This window comes from Solea solea, chromosome 2 (genome assembly GCF_958295425.1).
Source record: "Solea solea chromosome 2, fSolSol10.1, whole genome shotgun sequence".
Taxonomy (NCBI): domain Eukaryota; kingdom Metazoa; phylum Chordata; class Actinopteri; order Pleuronectiformes; family Soleidae; genus Solea; species Solea solea.
The window spans coordinates 17864101-17876599 of record NC_081135.1 but is presented as its reverse complement, the minus strand read 5'-3'; the positions used below and the strand labels follow the sequence as shown (position 1 = coordinate 17876599).

At 39.2% G+C, this 12499-nt stretch overlaps 1 protein-coding gene across 1 annotated transcript in view; it reads right to left on the bottom strand.

Moving 5' to 3' along the window:
* LOC131455406 (melanophilin-like) overlaps positions 1-12499 on the bottom strand; it is a 44838-nt gene that overhangs the window by 7041 nt on the left and 25298 nt on the right. The window contains exons 5-10 of the mRNA XM_058623012.1: positions 11859-11914; positions 8948-9037; positions 6934-7045; positions 5594-5844; positions 3015-3098; positions 684-974 (exon numbers count right to left, since the gene is read on the bottom strand). Of these exons, the coding sequence (XP_058478995.1) occupies positions 684-974; positions 3015-3098; positions 5594-5844; positions 6934-7045; positions 8948-9037; positions 11859-11914 (884 nt within the window). The remainder of the gene's footprint in view (positions 1-683; positions 975-3014; positions 3099-5593; positions 5845-6933; positions 7046-8947; positions 9038-11858; positions 11915-12499) is intronic.

The following is a 12499-nucleotide window of genomic DNA, read 5'->3' as shown; positions in this document are numbered from 1 at the left end:
CGCTTGCTAAGTTGACCCCTCCACCTCCCAGAGAGAATTTTCCCACCAATACTTCACTTTAGAAATATTGACATGACACATACTGAACAAAACCATGTGCCAAAATGTAACATTACATTTTTTTTTCATATGTACAAGTGTTGATGAAATGTAGATTTATGTATTTAAACTTCTAATAATTTAAAGTCCCACATGTGAAATCTAATCTAAGAAGCAATGCTATGGAGGCTCTGTGAGTTCTTCTTCTGTGTTATGTCATACTTTCAGTCCTTAAGAGAGAGACTTTGAACTGGCTTGTAGTAAAGTGACAGTGGTGGTGAAAATAGATTCCTCACCAGAGCATTGTAGTTATGTTATTTTGGAAAGAGAGAAATGCTCGTAAAAACAGTTCAGGCGTAGTTTCCGAAAGATTGGGATGTGGTCAGAATACAAAGAAAAGAAATACATGCTGAGGCTGAGTGACTTGATCTATGACAACAGTGTGTGCTCAAGTTGGATTCTGGCAGAGTTGGTGTGGAATCGGATGGTTTTTTTGTGGCCAGGTGTGCAACATATATTTCGTAATGAACATTTGGGGATTAAACTTGGTCGTAGTATAAGTACAAATGGTCATATATAGATAAAGGATTACATTTTCCTGAAATGATGTTTTGATTATTGAATTCTGTGGGCTGTGACACTACCTTCTGAGAGTCATTCTGTTGAGGCTGCTCCCCCACTCTGAAGTCCATGATGCTTGTTCTGGATGTAGGTCTGGTTGGGATTCTGGAAGGTCGGACATCCCCATCTAGGCTCCTCCATGCTGTGATCTCATGTGACGAATGAGGCCTTTTGGGCTCGTCCTCATCTGAGCTTAGGCTGTGGTCACTTATGTTGTTGGTCATTTCACGCAGCTTCTGTCTGAGCTGCTGCTCCTCCAGGTCCACGCCTTCACTCTGAGGAAGAGGAGAGTCGCTGTTTGGAGTTGAAGAGGCCTGGTTGGTGTGTAAGAACACGACAGAGATTATATTCTGAAAAAAGATAAATGTTCCACTGACTGTAAATAACCATGGGCTCCTCAAATGCTCCAATTAGCCTAAAATGATGTCACGAAACAAATATGACTTATGAAAATGTATTAGGCAACCTAGTTCTGTTTAACTGCTTGTTAACACAACTATCTAATCCAGAGGTCTCAAACTCACAGCCCTTGGGCCACATGTGGCCCCCAAGTCAATTTCAAGCGGCCCACCACTTACTAATGAAAACTGGCCTCTGACCTCGTCCTCCAAGTATACACAGTGCATGTGTTAACAATGTTTTATCATAATATTACATTGTGTTATATTTATCATATTATTCAATGTATTCCATTCAACAGTTAAATTATATGTAACCATGTCTAGTTTTTTTTTCTTACAGTTGTCTACATGTTATTTTTGATTACATTTTTTGATTGTATTTTATTTTTGTCTGGTTTTGGTATTTGCGTTCATTTTGCATAATAAATATGTTTTGTTATATCATAATGGAATATCAAGATATCATTTTTAGATAACATTGCCCATTCATACTGAACAGTTGAGTTTTTTTTTTTCCTCAAACTGCCCCCCCTCCTGACCAGACTAGAGGCCCCCAAAGTCATTTAAGTTTGAGGCCCCTAATCTAATCAGCCAATCACATGTAAGCAGTTCATTGCATTTAGTCCTGTAGACGTCAGTGACTTTGAATCAAGCATGGTTGATGGTCCCAGACCAGGGGGTGGTCTGAGCCTTTTCAGAAACTGCTGATCTGCTGGGATTTTCACACACAACCATCACTAGGATTTACAGAGAAAAGAGGAGAGGAGGAGATTATTCTACTCTGACCTTGGTTAGCTGCTATATAGCTACACTATTAGGTGTAATCTCCACCTAATACATGGTCAACAATGAATAATAATGATGAGTGCTGGTGTCTTGAGCAGAGAATGCCGTCACACTCCTCCTCAATGTTGATCTCTATCTCTTTTTGGTCTTCCTGTGTTGCATTTCAGTACCATCAAAACTACTGGACCCTGTATATAAATATATTGTGTTCAAATGGTGTTGTTTACAGTGTTACATCATGAGAAAAGCACGTGAGCGCATGAGACTAACAAACATTCCTCTTATTTAACGTAGAATTGCCATTATTTAGAAGACAAACTTAAGAACTGTGTTTGTTTAAAGTTTGCTGCTTTCATGTTTTGGCTCAACCTCTGATGGTACTGGTGTAGATTTCAGAACATGTGTCCCAACTGAAACCACATGAGGCATTACTGTTAATGAGAGGAAGATGATGAACATTAGCCGGTGTGTGCCTCCCCTAACTTCTTATATGTGTGATGCTGCTTCATTTGACCGAATCATATAACTACCTACCTATAGAATGGGGAACAAAAACATTGCTACACACCCATAAAACATTTCAGCTAAATAAAACACAGCTCCAATGCCAAGAAACTATAAAAGATGTTGTAAAAAAAAAACCTTCACTATCGTCATGCTAACAACAATACTGCCATAATTCACACTTTACCATGTGGAAGATGTAATTGGCTCAAGCTCTCCACAAGCCCCAAGAGGATAAAGTAGTTGAGAATGAAAGAATGAATGACTCAGTCAAAGTACAAACACACTACATACATAACACATGGCTGCAAACTTAAAATCTGAAATGTATTCTTTCATGAGAGTCGTCAGACTGCTGAGTTCAGGTGTAAAATCAGACCAACTACAATACAATACAGTAATACAGAGGTGAAGAGGTCATATGAATTCTTCACTTGCAATGAAAATGACTTGTGTTTTTAATGTTTATGCACATGTTTTGTGTATCAATAAAAGTAATAGAAGAAAATCTGAAAATATAGTAAACAGTACCTGTTGCCATAGTTACATAGATGTAAACATGTTTTTGCCAGCCTGTTGTAGATGCTGCTCAGAGGTTTGCTGGGTATGTAGTGACAATGACAATTCAGCAAATGTGTTTTTGTGACATTTAATGATGATTACCTGATCATACGTTGAGGTGACCTTCTGTTCTGTGAGGTTCAACGAGGTCTCAATGGTTGATATGTGTCTGTTCAGGTTAGTGATCTGAGGAAAGACAAGGACATGCTAAATACAAGATAAATATATCAGAGACAAAGACAACTGGCCTGTGCGTGTCCCCTTCATCTAAATCCCAGCAGGCTCGCTCTCCATGGCTGCCAGCAGGGACACAGCTGATTTTAGCCACTTAGTGAAAGGCTCATCTCCCGCACCAGAGTCCATAAAGAAAAACAGCAGTTTGGCATCATGGCACACATGAGTTGTTGATTCACTGCTGCCTCCATCAGTAGTCAGAAGTGTTCATGTGTGACCTCAGTTAAGGCTGGGCAATATGGGGAAAAACATTATCACAATATACTTTTTATGGCTTGCTTAGTGACAACATTAAGCATGATATTCAGCCTTATTTGGAGCATGTTGACATGAACAAATTAACAATATCAGCGATCAGTAAGGGAGCTGGGCAATCGTGGTTGTTACAGACCTGGACTCTCAAGTAATACCATGCAGTAGTATCCAACAGCACCCTATGTAGTATAACAAATGCATGGACGACTCCAGTGCTACACTTCAACTACTGACCTGTTGTTGCACCGGCGTACTGAATGAAGTTCACACACATAAATCGCACCATACACACTCATGGAATGTTGAACCAGCCACACACACACCATACACACTCATGCACTGTTGAATAAGCGGAGTCCGTTTATACAAACTGTTGCAAAATATATTATGATTTGCAGAACAAGATTATCGGTGATCCACACGTGGCATGCTTCAGGGTGCTGTAGAATCTGACTTCACCATCGGGTGGTGGTACAAGTGTTGATGCAGGAAATTCCTACCAAAGAAGAAGAGAACCATGCTACAGCTCCCTCAGACATGTCTGGTTTGAGCAGGTCATCAGCTGAAAGGTCCGACGGGCAGAGGAGTTGGGATGTCAGCCAATTTGAGGGTCGCCAGGTTAAGGCTCGAATGACTATCCTTGTGCGACTACTTTTTTTGTAGTCAAAATGTTCTTTTGGGCTGCATGTGCAGCCTGCGCGTTGTGTGTTGATGGTGCAAATCGCGTCACGTGCACTATGCGTGTTGGGTCTGTGGGCACTGTACGTGGAAGTATGCCAGGGCCTTCAGATATTTGACCTTCAGCCATGTAATGCCTATTACTGCACAGCGTTTGTGTCACTGCCTCATACATTCATTCATTTATTCAATTTCTACTGCTTTATCCTCCACATGAGGCTGGAGGCGATGGTGCCAATCCCAGCTGACATAGGGCGAAAGGCGAACAGGTCGCCAGTCCATCACAGGACCACCTAGAGACATACAACCACCTACTCTCAAACTTACAGTCAATGTACAGTGTATATTTGCCTAATACCAAATCTGCATGTTTTTGGACTGTGGGAGGAAACCGGAGAAAACCCACACACACAGGGAGAACATACAAACTCCAACCAGAAAGGGCCTTGTTCTGACTGGGTTGCGAACCTGGGTCTTCTCTGTGCTAACCACTACTCCAACCATGTGGCCCCAAGTATCTCATACAACACAAAAAAAACCAAGATAAGTGTCCTTTTGACTTTCAGATGGTGTCTGAGTCGTCTCAAAGACACGTGAACACAAGGACTTATTTTGCCTTATTGATATCAACTAGAAACTCAGTCAGTCTAATGGTAAACAACAAAGCCTGTTTTTATCTGCTTCTCATGAACACACCATAAACAGTTGTTGTGATCATTTCCAGGGACTGAGCAGTGTGCCATCACATAAATAGACACTGATGCAATATGTAAACATCCTCTGATCTTGCAGCTGTCGCCACTACATCACAACACAACGTGTCAGCGTGTTGAGTCTCTCTCTCTCTGTCTGTGTCATGCACTGATCCAAAGGCCTGGAATGACAGAGGGAAAATCACTCTGCTCGCTGTCTTTCAGAAATGTGACTCCAAGCCACAATTAATTGCAGGACAGATTATACCATTATTTTACATACTCCAAGATAAACCTAATGTTTGATGTTACCTTTTACTTCTGAAGCAACACATTTTCTTGAGGCGAGCTCAGTGCAACAAGTAAGTGCAGTCAAATCACTGGTTTGTTTGCCATCCACTGAATACACTATCCTTAAACTATCTTCAAATGTAAAATGCTTCAAGATGTTTTTCTTCAGTTTGTAATACTAGGGAGATAAAAAAAAAGTTTTATGAACTGTAGCACAAAAAAAAATGTTGAACCTTTTATTAACCATCATTAAAAGCCATATGGGTTGTACACACACCAATAAAGTGTATTGACATCAGACAGAATATCTGAGAGCAGTGGGATTTTAATTATATAGGGAGGACTGTATCTAATGTGTGGTATGCATGCAAAAATGTATGGAAGAAAGCCATTTCTCAACCAACAGAATACTGAATCTTAGGTTTTACAGCAGAGAAACCATGTGAGCTGGGTTTACAAGATTCTCAAAGCAGCTGCAAAGTCAATGCAACATCAGAGTTGAGAAATATTAATATAAAGCATATTACAGACCTGAGGTGGGGGGTTGGCTGAGTTCAGGCTCTCCTGAGAAGTGTGGTTGGAGGGGCCTAGGTGAGAGTGGTAGAACAGGTAATGCTGACAGTGGTCACCGTCCTCCTCTTCCTCCTCCGTGTCATCAGGGCCAGGCAGATATCTGCTGCTGCCCCGGGGAGCCCCTGCACTCCCACTGCCACAGGAGGAGTGGCTGAGCTGGGAGACTGAGCGAGATGGGATGGTTGGGTTGTCTGTGTACACAAGATCATCTAGAAACAAACATGCATGATATGATATGATATGAGAAAGTGAGCAATAATTTTCACTCAGGTTATGAGTTATCATGTCTTTGACATCATCATGTCTCTATAGCATGGCTGCAGAATAACTTTCATTAAGTCAATGTGACACTGTGACACTGATTATAAAATGTTTGGTTTGTGTTTGTGTATTTTAGCCAAATATGAGTAGATCTGTGGTAGCCTAGTATTTATTCTAATGAATTGTAGACTTACTGCCTGTTCAAATAGGCAGAATTGTTTCATAGGTTTAAAAATACATGGTCAAAAAGCAATATTACACCAAGAAGACAGGATTGATTTTTTTCCATCAAAGAAGCAAATTAAGAAACACTAATGTGTTAAATCAACTTGCACAACTTGCATAGGAATATCTGAGTCTGGTATCCAAAACAAGTGTTAGAGGGTGATATGAAAATTGAATATCATGATTATTCTGTTCAAAAAGAATTGCCATTCATGATATTACTGCAACAGGACACATAGTTTTAGTGAATATTTCAAAGTAAAAGCCAAGAATTCTAAATACGATCATTACAAATCATGACTTTCTGGAATGACTGGACGATAAATCAGTATTGTGCTGTGTTCCGTCTACATTGGAACTAGGAACTCGGAGTGAGAAGTCGTGCAACTCGTGCTAGCTATTGTTAGCAATACCAGTTGATAACAACACCACATATACATACAATACATGGTACGTTGCACACACAAACAGCAAAGAAACAAAAAGTAAACAGTATTATGTGTACGACTGATTTACTGTGAAACAAAAACAACAAATACAAGAGCTATTAACAGTAAAAATAGCAGCGTTATGGTACGACATGAATATTGGTAGGCGACATTTTCAAGATAAACAATTTTCCCCATTCACAATTATCCTGAAAATGGAACTTAGTGTGAGTTATTTTTATTACAACTACAGTTTGGGCAATACATTACTTTGTATCATATTACCTGCTGTTGAAAAAAAGTTAATTGGTAAAGGTTAATTTGCTGGTGGTAGTGCAGCTATATTTACAACTTATAGCTGTATTTGACAGAGTTATTCCTGACCTGTGTGTTGCTCCAGTGTAATCTGGTGGAAAACTGAGGCCATGGCAGCTTCAGCGAGCATCGACTCCCTCTCAGCGACACCCATCATCATGATGTCATGGGAGTCTTGGGGCTGGCAGTGAGGATGGAGCAAGGATTTAAAAAAAACAAACAAAAGAGTAAGAGAGGGAGTCGTCACAAAAGTTTGCATTGAGCCACATACATTGAAAATGTCAACAATTTACTGCTGCACACAGATTGGCTACTACAGTATATACATTCTTGTTATATTCTTGTCAAAATTGATTGCTATTGGTTAACTAACCATCTACATTTAAAGTATAGTCTGCATGAAAATCAAATGCTATTCTTGTTTGATTAACAATACGTATACTTAGGAGGACATATACAATAACCTTAAAATAACAATTTTGTTTTACAAGCCTTATAGAACAAGCCTTTTATTTGTACTTTGGTCAAGGACCCACATTTCTACAGCAGCCTGAACAGACAAACCAGCCAGAGTGTATGTTTTGCTTTTGGAAGCAGAAACTTAATAAATAAAATAAAATAAATCCTTTCTGGTATGCAAAGGCCACCATAGTTCCCTGATGTGCTTTGGAAAGGGAGGGTTGAGTGGATAAGTCCTCCATTACCATTAGGTAAGTCACACACTGTAACTTTAAACACAGATCACATCATAAAATGAGCTACAATTTAATGATTAGTGAACTAGAATGGCACACATACCTCGGCTTAAGCCCACAGTGAAGCCCTATTGTACTTGCGGTCATTATTCCTCTTTTTCATCATCTTTTTTGTTACTTTCACTTACCCTTAGAGCATATTTTTGAAGGTCTTGTCAAACTCATCAAACTTTGACTGGATATCAGGACCTGCAAAAATCGCGATCTGACACTGGTTCCAGGTCTCTAAAGAGCGCAGCCTAGTGGTCAAAAGTATGTTTGCAGGAATAGCTTGCAGCAGGAATAAGGTGTACTTGGTAGAAAGGTGCATCATGCCAAGCTGCACAAGAAAAGTCAGTATGAGCATTTGGTTATGGCCAACAGGAAGTCAACCATTGAATTACTTTTCTAGGGAATTTAACAAAGTGTCATCTGGTGGGAATATAAAATGTGAAAATTAGTTTTTTAATCCCTGCAGAAATCTTATTTCAAATGACTTTTTAGTGATTTTAAATTATTGTTGGTGTCTTTAAGCTGCTATCTGGATTACCAGCAAAGTTTCCTTACTGTTCCCCAGCGCAATGACAATAAAGAATATATTCTACTCTATTCACCAGATCCCTCTCAAATTTAGTCAGGGCTAACCAACGCGAATGTGAATTATAACCTGTGAATCTCATTTAATTTGGTTGGTTGGTTTTGAAGAATATGGATCCACCCTTTAACTGGATCTGGCCCATTCCACCACTAAGTTTGGTGCAAAATGATTATTTTTATGCAATCCTTGAATGAAGCTCTTTAATTACGATATCACTTAGACACTTTGACAGATGTTATGACCAAATCTAAGGCATCTATGGTACATCTGAGGAAACCTACCTTTTCATTTAGTGTTTTAATAACATGGCTTCTCATATACTAGACTATACACTATTGTTAGCTGTGTTAACACTGCAAACATGACTTTTCCAGTGCGTTGAATGTTCTTTTAAGACATAATCACTGGATATTTGAGTCTATTGTGTTTCTACAATGACAGCCACAGGGGTTTTATTTGGTTTATGTAGCATATTCTGTTAATGAGCTGACAAGATGTATTAGTGTCTGTGTGCACACAAGCGTGCACATTTGGTAGTAAACTGGTGTATTGTGGCCAAAAAGGAGAATGACTAATGACAGTGTTCAACACTAATATCCTGAGATATCATCACCTCCACCACTAAAGCAGTTTGTCAAAGACATAAAACAGAAAGAAGACAAAGGAACAGACAAAGGCTGCTTTGTAAAAGGAAATACAGATTAGTTTGGTTTGGGAAAAAGCTGATTGTGGTTATTTGTCCTGTTTGTACCTGATATGACCCTCCTCTTGAATCGGGGTAGTCCCAGCCAACTTCAAAATCAATGGGGTCAACACTTAGTCGCCTTTTGGCCTTTTTCCTCTTTTGTCACCCCCACCACCAGAGATGAGAGAATGAAGAGAGAAGAAAGAAGATATACCATGAACAATGAAGTGAAGAATGTGTTCCTAAAGAAAGAAGAACTAAAACAAAACATTTGAAGTACAGTTCAGGTTTTTCATGTGTAGTTGTATGAGGTACTGACACCAAAGCACATAGAGCAAGTCAACATTTTTAGCTAGCAGGGACACCAAAGTTTCTGGTCAACTGCTATGTATTTTGGATGAGTTTGTGTCACTTAGTTAAATCTGAATGATAAATCTGATGATGACCAAAGCCCCCAAAACACATTTAATTTAGTCATGGGAGCAGTAGTGGATAAAAAATCCCTGTGTACTGTGATGTAAAATCACAGATTTTCTCTATGAGCTTTGGTGCAGGAGAGTGAGCAGTTAACAAGGTGACACACATTTCTTTTTCCAGTGGAAAAGGCAAGATAAATTGATGCCTTTGACTAGTGTTTAAATTAAACACTTCAATTTCATCTACTGGTCGTAGTGTAAAATGCACATCACTTTTAACTCAATTTAGAGTGGTCTAATATAGACTAAATATTACATTTGAGCCGTCATGCAAGCCCAGATACAAATAATATTTTTTTTAATTAAAAACACATTATTTTTCAGTGCCTAAAAACCTTTGTACGGAACCAGTTTTTAAAACATTTGATGTTTCGTACTGGTTGACCATTTTTGGTTAAATTGAAGAAGGGCTGCAATTTAAGACAGATGTGAATAATTTGGAGTACACCAAGTATTTTTTTTATACGCATTGTTAAAAGAGGTGTTGAGAAGCCTGGAAATACCTCAGCACAAATATCACCGGAGTATGTTTTCGGAAAGCCAGATGCTCAGATGAAACATAATATTAGTATTGCTGAAGGGACATGAAGCCCACAAAGAAAGAGACCATGTAGCTAGCCCTAACCCTAACCCGGACCTTCCAGTCTACCCAAAACCCTTGAACAAGACAGTGGGTGTTTCTCAAAGTCAATAAGGGATTCTCAAACTAAATGTCAAGGATGTTATGCTATAGGACTGTTCTACTGTGCAGGATGCTTCAGGACTAAATCCTTATCACAGAGATTTTACGGATTAAAGGATACATGTTGTATATGCATGGTTTTTGAAAAGTAAGAGACGAGTACTCTGTTATTATAAAGCTATAAATAGGGTAATGAAGGGAATTCATATTCAAACAGTATAAAACAATTAAAAAATGACAAAGGGAAAAACAAAAAAAAAAGATTAATCTTAGAGAAGGTTCATGTAGAGGTTTTTTGTAATTATGTTTTTATAAATTTTAGAGTTTTAATATACTGTTAGAACTCAATCAGAAAAACTATAAAATCGGGGCCCATGCTTGAGAACTTACATTTGCGTGTATAATGGTTGCCATGCAAACATTGACTTTGAGAAACACCAACTAAATCCCAGTGTCTTTGTCTGTGCAGTAAAATGTAGTCCACTATTTAGAACAGCAGATGGCACTAAATGAAATCAAACAGAGGACACAGGAAGCACTTGGCAGCTTACTAGTCGTGCCATAGTGTAACATCATCAAAAGTCTGTCCTGTAAAAATCAAATAAAACCTTAATTGTTGGTCACATTGGAACAAAGAGAACTTCCAGTGGCCCTACAGAGCCCAAGAGTCCCGTCACAGTTTTTTTCTCCACTTGACAACCACTGAAGCGATTGAAAATAAACAAAGCTTTAGCTCCTACATTACACAGATACTGTGGTATAAACAGAACAGTCTTAGTTTTATGATGAATTCCAGTGGACTCATCGCCCCTTTTTATAATCCCAAGACTTGAAGCAGAGGCTCTTTCAACTCTGCTTCGACTCTTATGTGTGCAATTGTGTGTGACAGCCTGGTATTTAGCCAGCCAGCACCAGTTCAACTGTTCCTTACCTTCGATGTCACCGGCTGTCAACACAGTGCAGTTGTGGAATGGGCCTGGGTTATATCACCAAGACAAATTATGTAGAAACCCTGTGCTTTTTAACAAAGGTATAGGCCTGTCAGCGTGATGAAGATCAGACTGACTACAGCAGAGACCTGCAGACACTCAGCTGTCTCTAACACACATGCATGCAGCGCTATGCATGCTGAGCTGAACACGACTGAAACAATCTGTGTTGCAGATGAGATGAGATTTTTCCCACCCAGACTTGATTTCATTGATACAACAGCAGACAGCAGCTTTAGGTGAGGTCAACAAATCAACACGAGTGAGTCATGTTTGTCGATCTCAGCTGCTCTGGCTTTGAATACAAATGGATTTGGTTTGCATTTTATAACTCTATCACGGAAAGGCTTTCTGCAGGCTACAAACTCACTCAAACTTAACAGGGAAAAAGTTTTTTTGAAGTATGTTTAATGTAGCCTTTATAAGTTTCTGACACATAGGATTTCAAACACCAACGTCATTAAATAACATATTTGAACTTATTGATGGAGGTAGCAGATCAATGTTCCCTGTACGTGCAGTGATGTGGAATTGCTGATTTTCTCTATGAACATTGGTGCAGAGACTGAGCAGTTCAGTTTCCAGTTGCAAAAAGACAGTCGCTCAGTGATATAGATAGCAAACAAGCAAGTGTATATTTTATTTAATGAGCCTTTTATTAAGTGGCTTAAAGCTGTTTTTCCTTGTGTCCCTGCTGTTTGCCATGTTGTCAAGCCTCCGTGTCTCAAGCTGGTGCAGTTATAACTTGAACTATCCCTTTAAATACCTGCAACATGTCTATTATTTTTATATTCATAACAAAGACTTGAAAATGAAAAAGGCTGTCATACCTCTTTGTAGAGTTGTGAAGTTGTTGCATCCATAGAGTGTTCCTCATATCTATCTGCTGACAAACAGAGAGCAGTCATGTTAGTGTTTAGACCGGATATAAAAAAACTGATTGACAGCACATGGCATATGGCTGGTCATTTCTGAAAACAAAAGTGAGCAAATATTTTTAACCACCATGAGAGAAGAGTGACAAAGAAGTTAAAGGAACGATCAATATGTGTTAATGGCACTGGAAGTAATGCGCTACTGTAATGCGCTACTGTAATGCTATCATTAAGTAACTAGTAAGTTACAGTTGCAAAAAGAGTAATTAGATTACTTTAACTTTCCCGCAAGCAGGCTGTGTTACTGCGTATCTAAACCGTGATTTCTTAGACTTAAGAAGAAGACTTATGAGTGACGCAACGTCAGAGGTAAACAACAGACACGTGTGCAGATCAACAAGAGATAACATGGAGTGCGGGAGAGAGCAGGACCATGCAGTGTTTGATGCTTGGAAGTACCGACATTACTTTGAGTTTGACTCAAACAAAAACTTTAGTGTCCACTGTACACTCTGCGTGGGAAGAAAACTTATCTACAGCAAAAAATTCCACCTCAAACCTGAGCAAGCACCAAGCAAGCCGGCCCAGGAATGTGA